The following is a 24,859-nucleotide window of genomic DNA, read 5'->3' on the forward strand; positions in this document are numbered from 1 at the left end:
AATTACCACATGGGTTAGCATAGAAAAATTTTTTTTTAAATACAAAGATAGTACCACTTGGATTTTGAAGAAAAATAAAGATAAGTTGCGCGCAATACACATAGACGCTTTTTTTATTTTTTTTTTGAAAAGGTAATTTGTACTGATGGATAATAACGAGAAAGAAAGAAAATTGTAAACGAAAAATATATTTAATTTTTAATTCAAATAATTTAATAAATAATACTAAAATGTTCATGCAATTTCATGCAGTTTAATAATCCTATATTAGTTGTATCAATCAATGAATCTACGTGTACTTTATTAATGTTGTAAATGAGGTATCATATATGTATTCGATCTACTGGCGAGCAAGAAACATTCATCATTCTTTTTAAGCAATGCATACGTATGTATTACGCTCTTACGAATGCTGCGCATCAAATTTTTTAAGTGTTATAACATATAATTAACAAAGTGCACATGGTAACCAAGCAAAGCTAATTAGACCAAATGCGCGTTATGAAATCTATTTTTGCTTTCCTACTTTCCTATTATGCATATTTTTCACTTTTTTTTAAAAAAATGTGTTTCGCTTTGTCGGATCTACCTCCAAGTTATTAATGCAATGTATATTTTAAATAACAAATATTAAATGATTGAACGAAAATTATACACGGCATTAATGACTTGGAAACAGATTTGACAAAGCAAAGCACATTTTCGTTGAGAAAAGTGAAAAAATACGCGTTGTAGAAAGGTAAAGACAAAAACAGATTTAATAATGCGCATTCCGTCTAATTATTAATAACTTTGTTTCGTTAATCTAAAATCAGCTCTGTCGTTATCATATTCATGTGCACTTTGTCAATGTCAATCATATATGTGTTAATACTTGGAAAACTTGATATGCAGCACCAAGTGTTATAACACATATGATTGACAATTTATCTAACTGATTAATTATAACTTACCTTCTAGAGTCCCTAGAAGTAGAGAGTCTGGGCATCTCGGGGTTCCACGTGATTGGACTTAAAATGGCAGCACCAATACGGATTTCTGTTTACTCCTCTTTAGCCAATGTGGTAACAGCATACACACGTTCAAGTACTATACAATGCATTCAATGATAAACATACACACACATAAAACTTGCGTACATACACTGATATATTCATCACCGACATTTTAGGGGGAGATGTCCAGACTCTCTACTTCTAGGGACTCTATTACCTTCGATCTTCGATGGGCATCTTGTTCGACGTTTTTATACACAAAAACCGAGAACTCGCTTCTCCTATGTAATCGCGACCGCGCCTCTAGATACAGATTAGAAAACCTGTCACGGCGGCCATGATGATATTATTGTAAAGGGCCTCGAACATGAAATGCATAACATAAGTACAACATAAGACCGATGGATCAATGAGTATCCAGCATAAAGTCGCCATATTGAGATACATAACATAAGATTTCCATTGGTCCAGAGGTCCCTTATGCTATACTTATGCTCTGTTATGCATTTCATGTGCGAGGCCCTTAATACATACATCGCAAGTCGCATACAGCTGATTAATGTATGCCAGCGCCACTCTAAAATGTCAAAAATGTAAAAAGGGAGAATTCCTGAGGTCGACGATGACGACAATGATGACATTTCTTAAATAAAAATGTCGAGGTTTAGACTTTGCGTTGCGATATCTCCGCTCATAGGGTACGGAAAGAAAAAATAAAACTTTTATTATACAAGCTATCGTTTGAGACTACTCAGAGCTTGATCGGTTCAGCCGTTACTGAGATCTGATAATCTCGCGTGCTTGGAACTCATTGACTCGCGTAAATGAAAGAGGGTCGGTCTGCGACTTTCATAACATTTATTCTTTTAACTTATTAGGCTTTAGGCTTTGCATAGGCGCGAGTCGCGACCGCGCCTCTAGATGAATATTATGACAGAAAACTGTGAAACTGCTGTCACATTTTCAGTGACACATTATAAGGATTTTACATTATAAATGGCACACAAATCTGCTTAACCGTATTCATTATATTAAAAAGGTCTTCTTTGGAACCGGGTCTGATTTAACCTCTGATTTAACTCTCCCCTATGCATTATAACGTATAATCAAGATAAGATTAGCCTATGTCAATCACAGCGGTTCTTACAGCCAAATAATAATTTTTACAACCTCCAACTTATTCAAATTGTGCGTTTCATATTCGTCGGACTTAAAACATAATCATGAAGCCGGAATATGTAACATTAATGCTTTAGAAGCACTTGTAAGATCTCCTCGGAAAAACTGGAAGGAATTTTATTGCGAAAAAAATAACAGCTTAGTTAGAGTTTGAATTAATTTTAATTTCATCAGTAGAATATGACTTTTCGGGAAAAAAATGGTCCTCGTGCAAAATTATACATGATCATACATAAACGGTCACATGGATTTTGTCTCTGAATAATCATATCTGTTCATGTATAATTGCATATGATCGTGTGTAATTGTATATCCGATAAAAACATGTACGTGGAATCCACGCTCTTTTTTGTTGATCATCCAAATGAAATCTACGTAAAAAGAACGTGGATTCCACGTACCTTTGAGTTGGAGATGGTAAAGTTAAAAATTATTATTAAGAAGCTGTAAATGACATAGGCTAATCTTATGTTCTAATCCTATGTTTTAATGTCGTTAGTCTGATATAACTTATTATTGTTTATAAAGTATAATATTACAAAGATTGTAATATTATCATAAAGATATTATAAAAATTGTCACTTATTGCTACCCTGCCTGCACCGGACGTAACAGAGACGTAACTAAATAATTTGAATGTTTTAATTAATTAGCTGTTTGTTGAATTTTCTTTTGTATTATAACTTATATTTTAAAGATAAATAACATTTCATTTTTTAAAAATGATGTTTTTTATTTAATGTAATTGTTTGGAATGGCAATAAGACTGGTTTGCTATATTGATGTATGTTTTTTTTATTTTCGACTCGAGCCTGCAATAGTCGCAGCGTAACCGAGTACATAGCTCGGAGACACACACACATGCACGCGTAGCTACGCCAGCGGGAGAGACTCAGGGCGCAGTCGCCATCCGCGCTACTATGCCCAATAGTAGGGCCGTACACACTCATTTCTGAAGTGGCATTAATATAAATGACGCAATTATTGTCCTAATGTAAATGGCTCGGATATTAAATAGATAACGAACGAATATTAATACGAAAGTGTTATATGTGCGTTAACACACCGCCCACCAAGATTAGGCTACTAATCTTTATGTAATATCGTTTATTGGCAGTTTACAAAGTTTACTGATTGCACGTTTAAACACGCCATTGTTCGTACGCACCGTTACTACTCTGACTAGGTTGTCCTTTCCAGCGTGTACGTCCATGACACGACCAGTTTTCCATTTTAATGGTGGAAGATTATCTTCCTTTAGCAGTACTAGATCGTTGATTTGCAGGTTCTTTTGCGTTGCTCTCCATTTAACTCTGCTTTGCAAGTTGGCGATGTACTCCGCCGCCCACCGTTTCCAGAAATCTTGAGTGGTGTGTTGGATCATTTCCCATCTGTCGAGACGGTTTATCTTAACATCGAATGAGTCTCTTTCTGGAAGGCTGACTAGTGGTCCTCCCACCAAGAAGTGCCCTGGTGTCAAAGCTTGCAAATCCAAGACATCCGAAGATAATGGCGATAGAGGTCGTGAGTTGAGACACGCCTCAATTTGTACTAAAACTGTAGACAACTCTTCAAAAGTGAACAAGGTGTTACCCATCACTCGTTTGAGATGATATTTGCAGGATTTAACTCCTGCCTCCCAGAGGCCTCCCATATGGAGCGAGTAAGGAGGAATAAAACTCCATTCTATTCCCCTTTCTTGCAAGTTGTCGCCGACCGCTCCGTCGATAGAAGATCGAACGAATGCGTATAGTTCCTCCAGCTCTCGCTTCGCTCCTACGAAGTTTGTAGCATTGTCACTGCAGATCTTCCTTGGAAGTCCTCGTCGTCCTACGAATCTGCGTAGTGTTGCCATGAAGGCTGCCGTGGTTAGCTCACTCGTTGCCTCTAGGAGGATTGCTCTAGTAGCAAAGCATATGAACAATGCTATATATGATTTGAATGTCTTCCGGCCACGTCCTTTGTTGACGAGTGTAATGATTGGTCCGGCAAAATCGACTCCAGTAATATCGAATGGCTTAGATGGTTTGACTCTGTCGCTCGGTAGCGAACCCATTGCTTGTGTGAGTCCCCTTGGATTATTTTTAAAGTACCAGACGCAAGAACGGCATACTTGTCTCACTATGTTCCTCGCGTTTAATGGCCAATAACTCTGTCGTATAACTGACAGCAATAGTTGCTGACTAGCGTGCAGTAGGGCACGATGCTCTCTTTCAATTAGCAAACGCGTGATTTTGCATTGACCTGACAATAAGATTGGATGCTTTCTCTCGAAAGTCCATGGAGTTTCTTGTAAACGACCGCCCACCCTGAGGACACCATCTTTGTCAAGGAAGGATTGCAATTGGCTCAGTTGACTTGATTGGCGCAGTTCGCCCTTAACTCGTAAATCCTTTATGTCATCTGGAAAATAAATGAGTTGCGAATGTTTGATTAACTCCATATGCGCGGTTGCTATTTCTGACAAAGTTAACCTGGTTAGGATTCTGTTCTCCCCTTTTTTGCGGCAGTTGGAGACAAATCGAATACAATAAGCGAGTGATCGCTCTATTTTTGTTAACGTGGAGCAGCGTTCGATTAGCTTGGCTATTGCTTCGCCATATGAAGATGCCTGTTGTGCATTTACATTGCAGCATCGTACTTCTCCTTTGCTCTCGAATTCAACACTGGCAAGATCTTCTTCGTTGAGCTCCCAATTGGACTCTTCATGGTTTGTAGATTGACGTATACTTAATAGCCACTCAGGGCCACTCCACCACAAGCTGCTGTCCTTTAGTTGAGCAGGAGTGGCACCTCTTGAGATTAAATCGGCAGGGTTTTCGGAACTTTTGACGTGATTCCATTGACTTGCTGGCAGGATTTCCAGTATTTCCGCCACACGATTGTATACAAATGGCTTCCAGCGCGATGTATCACCACGCAACCAGTGCAGTACGACCATGGAGTCTGACCATGCATATATACCATCAATGTTGACTCGAATTGCCTTTTTCACGTTATCAAGTAGTTTAGCTAACAGTAACGCGCTACATAGCTCTAATCTTGGTACGGTTTGTTTCTTTAAAGGGGCTACCCTAGCCTTTGAACAGAGTAATCGACTCGATATCTTGTCCTGACAATTGTTCACTGATTGCACATAGATGCACGCGCCGTATGCGCTTTTGGACGCGTCGCAGAATCCTTGTATGAATAATTGACTTGTTCCCAACGAATTGACAACTAATCTTGGTACGCATAATGTGTATACGTATCCTTTAAACTTTCTTGGAAGTTTACCCATTTATCTAGGAACGATTCTGGGAGTGGATCATCCCAATCTACTTTGATCTCCCATAAACCTTGCATTAGAATCTTGGCCGTCGTTAAAACTGGTCCAATCAAACCTAGAGGATCATACAATTTACTAATTGCTGATAGTATCTTGCGTTTCGTAAATGCTTGCGCCACGATTTGCGCCTTGAAATGAAACTCGTCTGTATCCGAATTCCATTCGATTCCTAGTGTCCTAATGACGTCATTCGCATCAATATTCAAAGTCGAACTAGATTCTCTTAAATGTATTGGCACATTTTCCAGGGCTTCTTCAGAATTCGAGCACCACTTGTGCGCTGTGAATCCGCCTTTTAATAGTAAGCTAGTCAATTGTTCATACAAGATTTGCGCTTCTTCAACGGTGTTCGTACCGGAGATTATATCATCGACGTATGTATCGTACAATAAAGCATTTGCCGCTAATGGATATCGTTCCGCGCTATCTGTAGCTAATTGTCTCAAACATTTAATCGCTAAATATGAGGCACATGCTTGCCCGTAAGTGACGGTATTTAAACGATACTCTTGTATGGGCTCCTCAGTTGAGAATCGCCATAAAATACGTTGTGCGCCACGATCCGAAATGTGAACTAGTATTTGCCGGAACATTTTTTGCAAATCGGCTGTCAAAGCAATTTCAGAGAATCGAAATCTCAACACTATATCGATTAGATTATCTTGTAATACCGGCCCAACAAGAAGAGCATCATTCAAAGACACGCCTCTGTTGTTCTTTGCCGAAGCATCGAATACAACTCGCAACTTTGTGCTACTACTAGACTCCTTTAGCACACCATGGTGAGGTAAATACACCACTCTCTGGGGTTCATTATGTGAATCGGTTACAATCGACATATGTCCTAGTTTAACATAATCATGCATAAAATTGATATAACGATCGCGAAATACCTTGTTGCCTTTAAGCTTTCGTTCCAGATAATTTAATCTTTTAAGTGCTATTTCTTTGTTATTGCCAATAGGTAGGGTTTCATCTCGAAATGGTAGCCTTACAATAAATCTACCGTTAGTATCGCGTATAGTAGTTTGTTCGAAATATCGCTCGCATTTTTTCTCATCGTTTGATAATAATTGTGTCGTTCCCTTGTCATAATTCTCCAATTCCCAGAATTTTTCTAGATTTTCGTTTAAATCGTCGTGAGATTTCAATGAACAGGTTAACGCGTGCACCGTGTTCTGTTTGATACTTGAAACTACCGAAGCAGCCGATATTGGTCCCGCGATTATCCATCCAAATTTAGTATTCCTTAGAGTTAATTGATTTTTTCCAAGCTCTATTTTGCCGTCTTCCATAAAATCGTAAAAGAATTCTCCGCCGATTAACATGTCTATCGGACCGATCTTGTGAAACTCGGAATCAGCTAATTTTAGATTGTTTGGCAATGTTAACTTGTTACGATCTAGTGGATGGCAAATCCTTCGTAACCTTGGGAACAATAAAACACTCGGCGTTAATCTCGAAATTGGAGCATCTAGACTTGATGTGAACATCGCAAATATAATGTATTTTGTTCTCTACTTCGTTTAATCCCGTAACTATTTCTGAGACATAGTTTCGCTTCAAACCTAGCTTATTATGTGCTGCTTGAGAAATAAAATTGACCTCGCTCGCACTATCAAGAAGAACGCGAATCGGAACGCTTCGACCGTTACGTTGAGTAGCTTCTACTATTGCTGTAGCCATAAGTACTTGACGTCTCCTAGTATTGCTTGACGCATGATGAACCGCTACATTACTAACCGATTCATCGGACCTGACTTTATCTTAAACATCGGAACTCTCTGATTTTACAGAAGTCTTGTTATCTGACGATTGGTGTATCAACGTGTTATGCTTCTGCGCGCATTCTTTACAGGGACCCATTCTACAGAATTTTACATAATGGTCGCTTCTCAAGCAGTTGACACATAATTTTACTCTTTGGACCGATCGCTTATTGGCAACGCTAGAAATTTCTCACAGTAGTAAATGAGGTGATCATCCCCACAGAAATTGCATTTGCCTGTACTGACAGAGGTTGTCAAAGAAGTAGATTTTGTACCCTTCGACGAATACGATTTGGAATCTGCCTTGTAAGATTTCTTACCACGCTGCTCGCTTTCTTTGACGAATTTGTCGTTATTGCTTGTTGTTGATCTTGACTCGATGCGTTCCAACGTTTGGCATCGTTTTCTCAAAAAATCCATCATGTCGATTAATTTTGCGTTATCATTGGATTCCACTTCCTCCTCCCACGCTCGGAGAGTACGTATATCGAACCTCGTTTCCATCATATGCATGATGGATGATCATCACAAGATCATCCCATGTATCAGTAGCTAAACCTAGTACCTTTAAAATTCTTAAGTGCCTGGAACAATAATCAAATCTCGAAGAGCCTTTGCGGACTCTTTAACTACCGTCGGCATTGTAAAAAGACATTGAATATGTTTTTTCTTCAACGATCTGGGATCGTCGTAGCGTTGTTGCAACAATTCCCATGCGGCTATGTAATTTTCTCCCGTTAGCTCTATTGACTCGATAACCTTCGCGGCGTCACCCGAAATAGACGAGGATAGATACTGAAATTTTTCGATATTAGATAGATGCGGTTTGTCGTGTATAATCGAGCGGAAGCTATCCGCGAAGCATTTCCATTCCTCGATCTTCCTGTCGAAACGCGGAAGTTTTATAGTCGGTAACTTTACTCTCGTGTCTACATTCGCGGATCCTGTTGCGTTGGCCACGCGATCTAAGATCTCTGTTTGTCTTGCGATAATGCCGCCAGCGCCTTGCTTTCCTTAGCGGGCGTAATGGCTGCCGCGGCATCACCGTTTGTCCCGAGCGTCACGTGTTGCATCAGCTCGGTTTGCCGTTGCAATATTCGAGCGATCGCGTCCATATTTCGCGACTCGACGCCTTCCGATGACTTAATAAAACGTTTTAATATGTCTTTTACCTCGTAATATCTTTGCTCGAAGATTTCCTCTTCCGCTGCATCGTCGTCCGTGAGCTCGCTATCACCTTCCAGCAATTTCCTTTGTGTATCCTCAAATTCTCGTTGTATCTCCTCTAGCCTTTCGAGCCTCGTGGTCGCTTGTTCCTTGTCGAACGCATTGTCCTCGCTCGTCGCTTGCAGGACTTGTCCTCTCAATCTCGTCAATTTAGCTTTTACGTAACCTCGTGTCTTGCGTAGATTCTCGACTGACATCACGAACCGCTAACCTCGTTGCTTGTACTTGCACTGCTTGTGAATAATCTTCCACTGTCGCGGTTCTCTTATCCGCTATTAATACCGGCTTGTTTCATCCGGCTCGAAGGACCAAATGTTTGGAATGGCAATAAGACTGGTTTGCTATATTGATGTATGTTTTCTTTATTTTCGACTCGAGCCTGCAATAGTCGCAGCGTAACCGAGTACATAGCTCGGAGACACACACACACGCACGCGTAGCTACGCCAGCGGGAGAGACTCAGGGCGCAGTCGCCATCCGCGCTACTATGCCCAATAGTAGGGCCGTACACACTCATTTCTGAAGTGGCATTAATATAAATGACGCAATTATTGCCCTAATGTAAATGGCTCGGATATTAAATAGATAACGAACGAATATTAATACGAAAGTGTTATATGTGCGTTAACAGTAATTAAATTTAATACGTGACTGTGAAAACGTTACGTAGAGTAATGTACAGTTGGGAAATACTATCGCAGTATCCGGCTATCCGGTAAATCACTATCCGATGCATCTCTTATAATAATTTCCTTAACCATGCAATTATAGTCACAAATACTTTTTTCTCTGCGTATAGTAGTACACGAAACCGTCACTAGATGGTTCTTATGGCGTTTTCTCCTAAGAAAGACAACACGTAAATGGTATAAAAGGCGGAGCATTATAAGATTTTTCACCGATGTTCTATTAGAGTAGAATAATTTTTCTGATGAATTCCCTTGAAAATGAAATCAAGTGGAAGATGTTTTAATTTACTATGTAATTAAAACTAACCTTTTTACACTTCCAATATTTGGAACCATATAAACATAATAGATGTAACTATACATAAAAAGTAGAATATTATAATTCAGAATTACTATAATTTATAGATCGCACCAAAAACCACTATAAATTACAGTTGAATTATGGTAATTGCAATCATTTTCTTCTCTCAGTGTAAAACTATTATACATTTTATCTAGCAAGTATTTTACGTACATAATGCAGTAAAAACCAATCTTAATTTTTCAAAATTGGTCGATAATTTTCAGGTCGCAATTAGTGCATAAGTCACAAAATACACGTCATTACAACGTCACTGTCACCAGAAATGGGGATGTTAGTTACGTCTCAGCGACGTCTCAATTACGTTTCGAACACCAGTTGAGACGTCGTTGAGACGTAACATGCGACGAGTTAGCACGTCACAGCGACGTGCTTGTTACGTTTGGTGCAGGCAGGGTACCTTATATTTTAGTGTAAATTTAGTGACAATGTTCACGATGTCCAAAATAAGAAATCGATTTGAATTCTCGACCTCTCGAGTTAACACATTTGTCTCCTATCTGAAAAAATTCATGTCAAATCAATAGTTGCATCTCTCGAAGTTTATTCTTGACGCTTTTCCGTAACATTGATTGGTTCTCCTACTATGCTTACTTCGTGTGCTACTGTCATTGCAAGAATTTTAGATTTTGACAATTATATGTATCAAGGATTAATGTATGTATCGAGTAAAGGGCCTAATCGAATAAATATGGTGAAACGGTCCCCACGGCTTTTTGAGTTGGCCTTTTTTTCTAAGATAACTTATATGAAAAAACGCTTACATACCAAATTTTAGATTTTTATATGAAGACGTGACCAAGATAGAGCGAAAAAACGATTTTTTTACATTTTCACGATTTTCTTAGTAACAAATCAAACAAAATTTTGAAAAAAATTCTAAAAATTTAATTACACTTAGACATTAATAAAAATTTTTTATATTTGTTTTTGATGCGAATTTCAATTATAAAAAAATGAAAATAATTTAAAAAAATTTTTTCCAACCTGATTTTGTTGATTTACCACCTTGAAAAAATTACATGTTATCTCAGTTTTCAACTTTTAAAAAGTATATTTTTTTCAGATTTTTTCAAAAAGTCACAATAAAAAAATTAAAATATTATTTCTTTGTTAAGGTTTTTTTAAAAAATAAGCAGGTAAATCGTTCAGCTTTTTAATGTTTTATTTGTCTAAAAATTCCATATTGAAATGTTTTACTGATCACAAGTTGAAAGTTAGTGATAGCTAAATTATTCTTCAATTTTTATAATTCCATATTATAAGGTTTTTACTTCATATTTATGTAGGTAAATCGTTTTTATCAGCTCTTTAACGTTTTATTTGTCTATAAAATTCCATATTGACATATTTTACTGATCGTAAGTTGAAAGTTAGTAATAGCTAAATTATTTTCAATTTTCATAATTTCATAACATAAGGTTTTTAATTCATAAATATGAAATTACACTTAGACATTAATAATATTATACTTGGCTATTAATTTAATATTATACTCATTGTTAGACATCAATAAAAATATTTTTTTACATTTTTTCATTGCGAATTTTGATTATGAAAAAATTACAATAACTTTTAAACATTTTTTTCACCCTGATTTCGTTGATGGACCACCTTAAAAAATTACATGTGAATCTCTATTCCTAACTACTACAAAAAAATATTTTTTACAGATATTTTTAATAGTTGAGCCACAATGAAAAATATTAAAATAACATTTTTTTGTTAATTTTTTTCGCAATATAAGCAGGTAAATTTTTTTTATCAGCTCATTAACATTTTATTTGTCTATAAAATTTTATATTGAAATATTTTGCTGATTACAAGTTGAAAGTTAGTGGTAGCTAAACTATTTTGCAATTCTTATAATTCTATAACATAAAGTTTTTATTTCATAAATATAAAATAAAAACTTTATGTTATGGAATTATAAAAATTGAAAAAAAATTTACCTATCACTAATTTTCAACTTATGATCAGTAAAACATTTCAATATGGAATTTTGTAGACAAATAAATTGTTAAAAGAATGATAAAAACGATTTATCTAATAATTTTTTGAAAAAAATTAACGAAAAAATATTATTTTAATTTTTTTTCATTGTGACGTACATTTAAAAAAATCTGAAAAAAAATATATTTTTTAGAAGTTGGGAACAGAGATTACATGTAATTTTTTCAAGGTGGTAAATCAACGAGAGCAGAGTGGAAAAAATTTTTAAGAGTTATTTTTATTTTTTTATAATCGAAATTCGCATCAAAAACAAATGTAAAAACAATTTTTATTAATGTCTAAGTGTAATTAAATTTTCAGAATTTTTTCAAAATTTTGTTTGATTTGTTATTAAGAAAATCGTGAAAATGTAAAAAAAATCGTGTTTTCACTCTATCTTGGTCACGTCTCCATATAAAAATCTAAAATTTGATATGTAAGCCTCTTTTCATATAAATTATCTTAAAAAAAAGGCCAATTTAAAAAACCGTTTAGGCCGTTTCACAATACTTATTCGGCTGGGCCCTTTGTAATTTGTAAATTACGAAAGCTGTGTAGCGCGCACGTAGCGCATGCCTGTAGTACTTTGTTCAGAGCAAAATCGGTCTTTTATCAATTCCAACACGCGTTATTTAGAATATTGACTCGGAGCATTCCTGCCTGCCGCGTCGCTTCACGAAAACATCACGCGCAAACACGCTCATGTTCGCGTGATCTGCTCCAAACAGAGCCAATCCGCGGGTTCCGCGCGCCACTGCCTGCCGCCAAAATCGCGGATCCTCGCTGCTCGCATTCCGGAGCGCGCCAGTCTTTCGCTATTCGGCTTGCAGACAATCACTCGCTCTCGCTTAATGTAAAAGTCTTTATCTCGCGCATTTCATTACACTGTTGCAAGTACGAAGTTGAATAAAGCCTGTGCTTTACCTCTCTCTCGGCATTGCATGTTTTCTTTCTCCCATCCTTTCTTCCAAAGCTTATCTAAACTTTCTCTGAACATACTTAATAAAATTACCACTTTTTTCATAAAAGTTGCAAATTGATTGACTACACAGTTCCCGATTCGAGAATTTAAATTGATTTCTAGCTTCGTAGACACTAGTCTTATTTAACTTAAGAGGAACATAGTTAATTCGCAAGTTATGGCTAACACTCAAGATAAACATCACACTCACGTTAAGTGTCTGAAATGATACTAAATTGAACGTTAATTTGAGTCTTTTTTAAGATTAAACACTCAAATTTTAAATCTTTTTTTTGTAAGAGAAATATAAACATAAGTATATTTGTATTGTAAACGCAGGTCTTGAAGAAGTTGCAGAAGAGATTAGAAAAATTGGTGGGAAATGTTGGACGTATTGTTGCGATATAGCTGATAAAGAGGCAGTGTATCATACTGCAAAAGCGGTACAAGTTGAAATCGGAAATGTGAGTACAATATTGATTTAACTTGAATTTTGTTATGTACCACTGTTATACATGATACAATCAATAAGTACCCGCAAAATCAATAAAAAATGTCAGAAGTGTCATGGTTTTATATATAATAAAAGTATACCAAATTTTTATGTATAATTGTACTTTGCAATTTCTCTTATTTGAGTTTTTTATATGCATACATACATATATATATATATATATATATATATATATATATATATATATATATATGTTACTGTAAAAACCCGAACTACGGTAAATTCTAAGATTTTCCAGTAAAACGTAAGATTTACCAACTCTTAATGGTAAAAGTCCGAACAATTCTGAGATCATTGTTCATTTCGAACTTTTGCCACCATTCACTTGGTAAATCTTAGGATTTACCTTAAAGGCACGGTAAATGTTAAAAAAGACATGTCATAACGTGTTCGGCGCATCGTCTCGTACTCGTGGGCAGTCTGCAACCCCCCGCTACCCATACTAAAATACGTAAAGATTTGACTGATTAGTAATATACATGATTAATAATTACTCTCATATGATACATAAAAATATGTAAGGTTTTGACTGATAGTTAATTGAAATAAATGATTAGGAAGTGGTACTCATTGTTTTATTCCCAAAATTAACATTTACTAGCCGTCACTAGTAAAACCTAACATGTACTAAATTCTAATGATAAAACCCGAAAAAGTCGTTCTTTTTTTATAAATTCTTACATTTACCAACTCATGTTGGTAAATCCTAAGATTTACCAAGTGAATGGTGGTAAAAGTTCGAAATGAACGATGATCACAGAACTGTTCGGACTTTTACCATTAAGAGTTGGTAAATTTTAGGTTTTACTGGAAAATCTTAGGATTTACCGTAGTTCGGGCTTTTACAGTAACATGTATATATATATATATACAGGGTGATTCAGAAGGACCCATGTGTCCCTGTAAAGACGTGTTCTTGGATAAATTCTGAGACGATTTTTCCTGTACTAAAATTTTGTCCGACGCTTACTTTTTGAATAATAAGAGGATAAAGTTAGCAAATCACGGGCCGTATACACATGGTAGACAAAGGCGGCGCAACTCACCGTCCGACGCGGGCGCTTACCCGTATCGGAGTACGGTGAGTTGCGCCGCCTTTGTCTACCATGTGTACACGGCCCGTGATTTGCTAACTTTATCCTCTTATTATTCAAAAAGTAAGCGTCGGACAAAATTTTAGTACAGGAAAAATCGTCTCAGAATTTATCCAAGAACACGTCTTTACAGGGACACATGGGTCGTTCTGAATCACGCTGTATATATATATATATGAATAATTTTTTTTCTTTAGCGAATAGGTTTAATATTTTATGAATTATAAATTTTGTTAATACTTCAAACCATGTTTCCATTTTTTTGTTATACAATATGATTTAAAAATTGAAAAAATAATCTGAAAATAAAAGCATAATTAATTATTAAATTATCAATTAAATATCAATTATGTAATACATGTATGTAGTTACATTACATTTATTTTACTTAATTGAATTAATTATAAGTAATTCCTCGGGAAAAAGAATTAGATCTGATCATATGAAATCATATTTCGGCAGATCAAATTATATCTGATTAGATATACTCAGATGGGATTTTTCATATCTGCGCAAATCTAATCATATATGACAATACATAATCATATGCGGCATACAGTCTAATCTTTGACGGCTTCATTCGTATATCTTTTCAGATCTGACAATATCTGCGATTTAATTTTTTCTGAGTAAGCCAGATTTGACATATATCTGTTTAGAACTGGCAATATCTATGATTGAATTTCAGTGAAACAGTCCAGATGACTACACCTGTTTAGATATAATCATATTTATCAAATGCGACCCAAAATACATTATATCTGACCATGGTCAGATATGCACATCTCGTCATATTATAAATAGAACTAAGGCTCTATTTGATTGAAAGCTATTCAGATCTGAGCAAATCAAACTGATTTGATATCTGATTATATTTAATTATTATGATTAAATGTTTAATGATATTTGTCTAATTTCATGTTGTTGGAATATGTGTGATCTATGTGTATGTACATACTAGTGCACAAGATTCAGTTGTTAGGGATATTCCCTAGGCCCTAGAGCGATAGTTTACAGAGTAGGTTTATCTTTCTAGTATTATATACTCTACGTTCTTCTTCCGCTTCTTCCGGTTGCTACCGCACACGCTGATGTATCTGCCTGTATTTGCGAGCCTTGTTACGTCGGTTATTTTGTTAACTGCGAGTAGTGCCGTGTTTAATAAACATATTATTTCACGTGAATATTAACCGAACTGAGTGATTTCGTTCCCGATCCTGACAACATTTAACACATATTTAATCCTTATTAGTCATTCGCGTCCAAGTAAAATTTACTTTTTCTATCAACCAAAGATATATCAAGAGAGATATATTATAAGATAATCGCCAAAGCGTTCTTAACAGTAAAGAAAATTTATGGTAATTTATATTATTGTGAAATAAAACGGTTTCTTTTGTTAGAGATATGTTAAATACCTATACATATATAAATATTTAAAAAAATTATTTTATATCGTATATTTACAAAGAAATAAAAACATTATTTATAGCATTTTGCATCCTTTATAACATCCTTTTATAACTTATTCCTTCGTTTTAATTTGTATCTCAGCAGATCTGATATCAGTAAATAATTATATCTGGTCATATCTGATTATATCTATTCAGATCTGACCAGATAGAAACATTTTGCATATTTAGCCACATCTGATGAACCAGATATAGTCATATCTCAGCAGATTTAATTTTTTTTCCCAGGTCACGAATAATAAATTATAATTAATTAAAACAGTGTTCTTGGTCAATTTGCGCGACTGTCGTTTCGTACAAACAGATCGACTACTAATTAAAACATGTCCTAACTAAATAATAATCGTGATAGAATATTAAAATTTGTAGAATTCAAAATTAATATAATATTAGGAGTACAAATTGAAAACCGCCGTTTTTTGTCAAAATTTGAGGATTGATTGTTGAAAAATGGTTAAATACTTATTCTTGAAAGTATTGTCCATCGCTGGCCATTACTTCCTCTCAATTTTCGGACAGCATACGAATCCCGCGTCGAAAAAACTGCTCGTCTTTTGCGGCGAATCGACCCAGTTTTTGGCCTCTTCGTAATAATGGAAGTGCTGCTCAGCCAGGCCATGCGCCATTGATCGGAACAAGTGGTAATCTGAAGGGGCGATGTCAGGAGAATACGGCGGATGAGGTAAGACGTCCCATTTCAATGTTTCCAGATAGGTTTTAACGACCTGAGCAACATATGGCCGAGCGTTGTCGTGCAGCAACATCACTTTTTTGTGTCTTTGCTCGTATTGTGGCCGTTTTTCCTGCAATGCTCGGCTCAAACGCATTAGTTGTGTTCGGTAGCGAGCTCCTGTGATGGTTTCACCCGGTTGCAACAGCTCATAATAAATCACGCCGAGCTGGTCCCACCAAATACACAGCATGAGCTTCGAGCCATGGATGTTTGGCTTGGCCGTCGATGTTGATGCATGGCCGCGGTAGCCCCACGATTTTTTTCGCTTTGGATTATCATAATGGATCCACTTTTCATCGCCGGTTACAATACGATGCAGAAAACCCTTTCGTTTTTGCCGTTGGAGCAGCTGTTCGCACGCGAAAAAACGCCGTTCGACGTCTCGCGGCTTTAATTCGTATGGCACTCAGTGTCCATGCTTTTGGATCATTCCCATGGTTTTCAAACGATGTGAAATAGCTTGTTGAGTCACGCCTAATGAATCTGCAAGCTCCTGTTGCGTTTGAGATGAATCTTCATTCAGTAATGTTTCCAATTGTGCGTCTTCAAACTTTTTCACCTGTCCGGGACGCTCCTTGTCTTCTACGCCGAAATCACCACTTTTGAAGCGTTGGAACCATTCTCGACACGTTCTTTCACTAATGGAAGCCTCACCATAAGTTTTTACAATCATTCGACGCGCCTCAGCCGCAGATTTTTTCGAATTGAAGGCAAAAAGCAAAACTTCCCGCAAATGACGCTTATTGGGCACAAATTTCGACATTTTCGATCACAAAAAAATATATAACGCCGATAAAAATTCACAACTGCAATGATAAGGAATTGTTGCCAGATGCCCAACCTTACATTTAAAATTTTTGATCTAACGTTTGGCGCCAGCATTTACCGCTGGCGCCATCTACTGGAAAACGGCGGTTTTCAATTTGTACTCCTAATATAATTTTTACATTAATTTTGGATTCTACTTGTTAAAAATGCGTTAATGATGTATACGCCTAAAAAATTTTCTGAAAAGATAATTTTTTAAAATTAATAAAATTGCTAAGATTAAAAAGATTGTGAAATTTATCAAATAAACAATTGTGTCCATAGGTGAATCTATTAATAAATAATGCTGGATATGTATACGGGAAGACTTTTATGGAATTGCCCGACCGCGAAATTGAACGAACTTTTAAAGTGAATATTTTATCACATTATTGGGTGCGTATTAATATTGAAAAACTTTACATTTTCATGTTTTTTCTTTATAAAGGTTGTTACATAACTCTTGTTTTGTATAGTATATAGTACTTTATCTAGTATTTCTTTTTAAATAGATTACAAAGTCATTCTTGAAAGATATGATGAAAAATAATCATGGTCATATTGTGACGATAGCAAGCGTCGCTGGACTTTTAGGAATTTACAATTGTACAGATTATTCCGCGACAAAATTTGCCGCCATTGGATGTCATGAGAGTCTCGTCACTGAACTCAAAGTATGAAAGAATGGCAATTATCGAATAAAATGAATAATATCGTTAATTTCAACACTTTATATTACTGTGCAATTATCATTTACAAGGAAGGTTTGTGAACCCAAAAATTCAAAGAATTCTGAAATTTTGTGTACACATAAAGGAGTCCATCCATAACACAAAAATATTTTTTGTTCGTGCCCAATTTTAATTTAAGGGGTGAAACACCCCTTTAAAGAAAATCGGTTATTTTCTTTCGAAGCGTTTACCGTCGAAACTATAAAAGATAGAGAAAAATGTCTTAAATAGAAGTTAAATGGCTCGAAGACTACTTTATAACAGCGAAAAAAAATTTTTTAAAATTTTTTTAATACTTCTTCCCACCACTTACTAATTTTTTCAAAATTTTTATTTTTTTATAAGCAAAATGAAACTTATTTTATTACAAATTTAACGGTATATAATAAAGTTATGATGCGACATTTCCATTTTCAAAAAATAACTAAAAATCACCCTATAACGAATGGTACGCGCACCCGTCTATGTGCTATGTCCCCCTTCAATTTTGACGAGCATTTAATACGTTGTAGTACAGATCAAAATAAGGGACACGTATTTTTTTATCACTCTCACTTTTAGAAGGTAAAACACCTCTTTGAAAAAAATTGGTTTTTTTCCTTTGAAGCTTGTACCGTTGAAATTATAAGACATAGACAAAAATGTTCTGAATAAAAATTGAATGGCTTGAAAAGTACTTTACAACAATATTTATAAAAAACGATAAATAAATAACATTTTTTATACTTTTCCCACCACATCCCATTTGTTTTTAAAAATTTTCAAATATTTTAATGACACAATTAAAGTTTATTTATATATGAATCTGTGACGATGCACCCCGTATAAAACATCGCCACGGCAAACATCAGCCGAAAAGGCCGCCGGGCCATAACCGGGGGTGCCTTGGGCACCCATTTTTAAGAATCCAAGACCGCGATACCGCCTGGCAACAAACATCGCCAAAAGAAACGCGCCGAGCCATCGCATGCGCTGAGTCGGCGCACACGCGCTCTCGGAGGACACGCGATCCTCCCTACCCCGACGACTCCGCCGTCAAGCGCCTAGAATGATAACGGTGGCGAGCGGAGTCGCTCGGTATAAATAGGGCCACCGCGACGAGAGACGACACTCTGCCACCGACCAGCTTCCCGATCACGATTCGCTGCGTCGGCGATATCCTGCTTCCAAAGTCGGAAACCCGGTCGAAGAGTGCTTGGCCGCGGCGAGAGGGTACTCCGCCTCCGACGCAAATCCATTCCACATACACCAGCCTCCGCGAACCAAGGACCACGAGCCGGTTCCCGGCGACCCAGAGGCTGCCCTGCTCTCCTCGCGACACCCACCAAAACCGCGACCGCCGTGTTCGGGGTCTCGGGTCAAGGTATTTGACAGGGTGTCGCGCGTCCAACCTGCCTGCGACGATCCCGTCGCGAAACCGCCATACCGCGCGGGAATCCGACCCGCCCAAGATAATCGCGTCACAACAGCTAGCCCGCGAACCGTACCGTAGGCCACGCCTACCGCGTCGCCGAACACGACACACAGGCCGCGGTGCCGCACCCACACGGGATCGCGCCGATACGCTCCCGTGTAGTCTAGCGCCGGGACGCACCTATACATAAGCACCTGTATATATGTAAATAGCTCAAACGTGTACATATCATTTAGCAAATATATCTATGTAACTGCATTCGAACTCATATCTCGCGTTGAGTAATTCAAACCGCCCCGACGACCTTCCTTTCTCCCGCGTCGAACCATTTTCGCGGTCTTGCACCGGGAGTCCGACGAGCTGATCCGCGCGCGGAAAGTCGGTAAATTACAAATCCAACCATATATAAAGTGTCTTTGCGATGTACCATTCTTGAAAAATAACAAACTCTTTATATATGCACGCTATACGTATCTGTTCGTGCGCTTGATTTTTCCGCGCTGGAACGGATTGGTCTTATACATATCGCTAATCGCGTATTACGCAAAAGAGCATTAAAGACAAATCAATATAGTACAATGAATATTAAAATAAGAGTTTTTTAATAATAATAGTAATAATAATTGAAATAATAAAATAACGAGTTTTTTGAACTCGACTACTAAAATCAGTCAAATATTATTGGCGATGTCAAAGTATGTACCTAATATGTACTTTGTACAATTAAAAACGAGTTATGAATAGACAAATTATTATTTTAGCAAAATATCGTTTATTTAATTTTGACTGTAGAACAGTTGGTTGCAATGGTCAATATATTTTATTGACGAATGTTGGGCAATCCAAAAATTCAGTAAACTTAAAAATATTATGTGCAAGTAGAATAGTTCACAAAATTATTTTCTGCTCCTACTCAATTATATATTTAGGAGATGAAATCACTCCTTCAAAAAAAATGTACATTTTCTTTCCGGTAAAATAATTACCGAGAATTATGACATGTATAAGAAAATGTTTAAACAAAAGTTGCATCTTGTTTTTTTTTTTACTTCACGCAACTGTGCATAGATAAAAATGAAAATATTCGTGTTGTTCAAGCTACTCCTGTAACCGACCTTTAAAATTAAATTTTTATTTTTTGTAAATTTGTATGAGAATCTCCATACTTCTTTTCACACTTTTCATAATCATTTTTTGTGACACTTTTTATAAATTTCAATTATTATTACTATTATTATTATTAAAAAAACTTGTATTTTACTATTCATTGTACTATATTGATTTGTCTTTAACGCTCTTTCGCGTAATATGCGATTAGCAGTACGTATGAGACGAATCCGTTACGGCGCGGAAAAATCGGGCGCACGAACAGGTACGTATAGCGTGCATATATACGGAGTTTGTTATTACTGTTCAAGAATGGTACATCGGAAAGACCCTTTGTTATATATGGTTAGATTTGTATAGAAATAAGCTTCAATTCTGTTATTAAAATATTTGAAAATTTTAAAAACAAATGTGAAATGGTGAGGAAAGTATAAAAAATAATTTTCAAAAATGTTTTTTATTTATTGTTGTAAAATACTCTTCGAGCCATTCAACTTTTATTCAGAACATTTTCCTCTATTTCTTATAGTTTCGATGATAAACGTTTAAAAAAAAAAAATCAATTTTTTTCAAAGAGATTTTTTACCCCTTAAAAAATAGATTTGGCACGCATAACAAAATACGTGTCCCTTATTTTGATCTGTACTACAACGTATTAAACACTCGTCAAAATCGAAGGGGGACTTAGTACACAGACGGTGCGCGTATCATGTGTTATAAGGTAGTTTTTAATTATTTATGGAAAATGGAAATGTCACCTCATAACTTTATCATATACCGTTCGTAACAAATTCGTAATAAAATAAGCTTTATTTTGCTTATAAAAAAAAATAAAAATTTTGAAAAACATAGATAAGTGATGGGGAAAAAGTATAAAAAAAAATTTTTTTTAATTCTTTCTCGCTATTATAAAGTACTCCTCGAGCCATTCAACTTTCATTTAAAACATTTTTCTCTATTTCTTATAGTTTCGCTTCAAAAGAAAAAAAAAACTGATTTTCTTCAAAGGAGTGTTTCACCCTCTTAAACTGAAATTGATTACAAACAAAAAATATTTTTGTGTTATAAATGAACTCCTCTATGTGTACACAAAATTTCAGAATTTTCGGGTCCGACCTTTCTTGTTAGTTTTATATTTTATCGATTAATTACTATTGATATATTTTTAGGTACATGGATATGAAGGAATTCAAATGACTTTAGTTTGTCCTTATCTCATTAATACAGGAATGTTCAATGGAGTGAAACCTAGGTTTGTAAAGATATAACGCTTCGCTAAAAAAATTTTAATAAAATTTTAATAAAATTTTGATGACCTTAACGTTTCATTAAATTTGAAGAAATTTTTTTCAATAAAAATATAATGAAATTTTTAACAAAATATTATTTATGAAAACAAGGAGATGGTGAAATACCATTTTTTTACACACACATATACACACACACATACACACACCCCGTATGAACTATTGAAAACTATTCATGTGTCTAATACTTAGTATTCAATTTCTATAGTAACTTGAATAGTAATGATTGGCAACTATACGTATATACAATAGTAATGTCCCATAATACTATATGACATTTCAATAATTTCGTTCCAGACGGGATACTATAGAGAATTTGAAGTCATTAAATACTATGGACGTGACAAACTGTCGAGTTCTTATCTCTACTGACACGCACACACACGCACGCACACACACACACACACACACACACACACACACACACACACACACACACACACACACACACACACACACACACTCACGCACGCACGCAAAAATACACAGATACACATTACACACCAGAGCAAGTGTGAAGTCATTAAATACTATCGAAGTAATAAACAGTTCCTATTTCTACAAACACACCCGTACACACGTATATTTGACCAAGAGTCACATATTCCGAGTCGAAAACCTATATTTTTACGCGTTGAATTTGGACATTTCAAAGTGCAACGCAAAAACGGCTTATAAGATCAAGTTGTGCTCACTGAGACATTTGTTCAGAATGTTGAGAACGATAGCATATCCAAAAATTAGTAAATTCTACAGAATCATTTTCCGTAAGAATAGTGCAGGTTCCTTTTAGTTGCAACATATGCTTGGTTGCTAAAATTTTCGAAGTACAATTAAATTTAATTACAACAGATATTTTAATGAATAGCTTTGGCAGTACGTGTTGTAACATTAACTGTATTTCACAGGAGACATAAGTTTTAATACTATTAACCCTTAAACACACCGATCCTGTAAAATACGGAAACACATTTTTGAGTCTGGGAAACTTTTTCAACTTTGAGAAGCTATAACTTTGATTACAAGAAATATTTTTCTACAACTTTTAAAAAAAAAAAAAGTTTAAAATCTCAGAAGTGTGACTGCACAATCGCAATTGCCGAAAAATAAATTATTGTGAAATTATAAAAGAAAAACCATTAAGCAAAAATGAGAAATCGGTCAAAAATCCACTTTTCCTTCAAAAAATCATATCTTTGCAACAAAAAACGTTTAAAGACTTACAAATACGGCGTTTTAATGCTAAAGATTCATACTTTCAAAAAAAATTTATATCATTGTTCAAAAATTATATCATTTCTATTAAAAAATGTACTTATGTAACAAAGCAAATATGAGGTATTTTTGATTAAATCATGTCTAAAATTGAAAATTGAAGTGTTTCATGATATATTTCGGAAAAACTCCCTTTTCTACAGCATTTTATAGTATTCCAACTTTAGACAGATTATTTGCGAGTTACATCTACAAACCGATCTGTTCAAACGTATTTTGTCCAGTTTTTTTATGTAAAATACTCACAAAAAATGTTTCACTTACACACTACATGGGTCGCATTGACCCTAACAAAACTTTGCTGCCGTGCCATTCGAATTCTAGTTGACCAAAAAAGTTGATCAACCATATCAATCGAAAGAGGAGATTTCAAACTTTTTTTATGTCTTGGTTTGAACCTTCTATCTCATTCTGTCTTCACATAACAAGCGTTCAAAAGTTCATATGGGGTTTCTCAGACCCACTTACGTGTTTAAAGGTTAAAATTGTTGGAATAGGAACAGCGCTTTAAATGAGTACTCGCGTAAATGTATTTAACTCATTTAATATAAATCGTCGTTACAGTTACAAAAATCAAGACGCAAGAGTAGATATACATAGCAGCGGGAGAGGAAGAACCGCAGCAAGCAAGAAAAAGTTTAGGATAGGCGTCACGCATCATATGCTTTGAGAACCAAGTTAAAATGAACAGTGTGGCACGACAAAATGAAATTAAACATGTCATCGTAAATGCATAGAATGCACTGATCTCTCTAACAAATACTTCTAAAAATATTGTAGGTGTCGTTATAATTGCAAATATCAAGTCCTTGAATTAACTTTTAAGTAGAAATAATCCAAATTGTATTGTCTAATTTTATTTTAGTTTCATCACGGACTTCAATTATGGGGTCTTGATTTCGAAGAATTCCTTTATGGAATGGAATCTTTATGCTTGAGAACATCTTCTTGTTCAAGAAGCAAGAGTAAAAAATTTCATTAGGCTACGTCTTTTATTCTATTTTTTGAGATTCTTATTTACGAGAAATATTCCATCACAAATATTCCATTGATTGCCATTTGCTTGTTGATGAGCGATTTGTTGTGTTTAGGTTCGTCTATTAGCTAGAATATCAGAGTTTATAATCGACGTGATCATCGCACACAAATATAAATATACTTTACTAAGAAATTGTAGTACCAAGGTAGTAGTGACAAAATTTTTTGATGCAGTAATACAGTTTTAGCAAACCACAATTAGCTGCCCCGGTGAAGAATTTTTTTTCCGTGTATACGTCTTTTTCCGTATATACGAACGTAATTTATAATTTACTGAAGAGAAAAAAAGGAATGCATTTATAAAATAGGAAAAATCGTGGCATACTAACAACTAATATCATAGAAAGTACTTTCAATAAAACATCAAAAATTAATAATTTTTCGTAGATCCTATACACTAATAAGTGCCATAAAACAAGATTTTATGAACATTTTATAAAACATATTAAAAAAATTTTTTTTTTATTGCACCAGTAAGTATTATGCAACGTTTACAATGCGGTCATAAATTAGCAAGAGCGATCATAATGAATATGACCCATAATCCTTTCCTGTATATACACATATAGAAAAAGCAATGAGAAAAATTGAATAATTTCTATACAAAACCTAATTGCTACTATCTTCTTCTACTACTTCTCTGTATTGTTATTGAAAAATCTTCTAACCCAAGTATTTAATTAAAAATAAATAACATATTAAAATTTTGTAATCTATTTTAACCTAAATAATTTATATGTTAACAGAAATGAGAACATTTTATTGAAATAAAGAGTTTTTTCATCTTTATTTTTTTAAGATCCAAGTGGTGGTATCTTAATTTGACTTACGATGTTACTTAAATGTTAATGAAACTAAACCTTATT

The 24,859-nt window shown here is 35.3% G+C and overlaps 1 protein-coding gene across 1 annotated transcript in view; it reads left to right on the forward strand.

Moving 5' to 3' along the window:
* Positions 1–24,859, forward strand: part of LOC105205874 (estradiol 17-beta-dehydrogenase 11) — a 115,102-nt gene that overhangs the window by 81,793 nt on the left and 8,450 nt on the right. Inside the window, exons 3-6 of the mRNA XM_039456552.1 lie at positions 12,841–12,965; positions 17,407–17,517; positions 17,634–17,795; positions 21,543–21,625. Of these exons, the coding sequence (XP_039312486.1) occupies positions 12,841–12,965; positions 17,407–17,517; positions 17,634–17,795; positions 21,543–21,625 (481 nt within the window). The remainder of the gene's footprint in view (positions 1–12,840; positions 12,966–17,406; positions 17,518–17,633; positions 17,796–21,542; positions 21,626–24,859) is intronic.

The sequence above is a fragment of the Solenopsis invicta genome, chromosome 13 (genome assembly GCF_016802725.1).
Source record: "Solenopsis invicta isolate M01_SB chromosome 13, UNIL_Sinv_3.0, whole genome shotgun sequence".
NCBI lineage: Eukaryota > Metazoa > Arthropoda > Insecta > Hymenoptera > Formicidae > Solenopsis > Solenopsis invicta.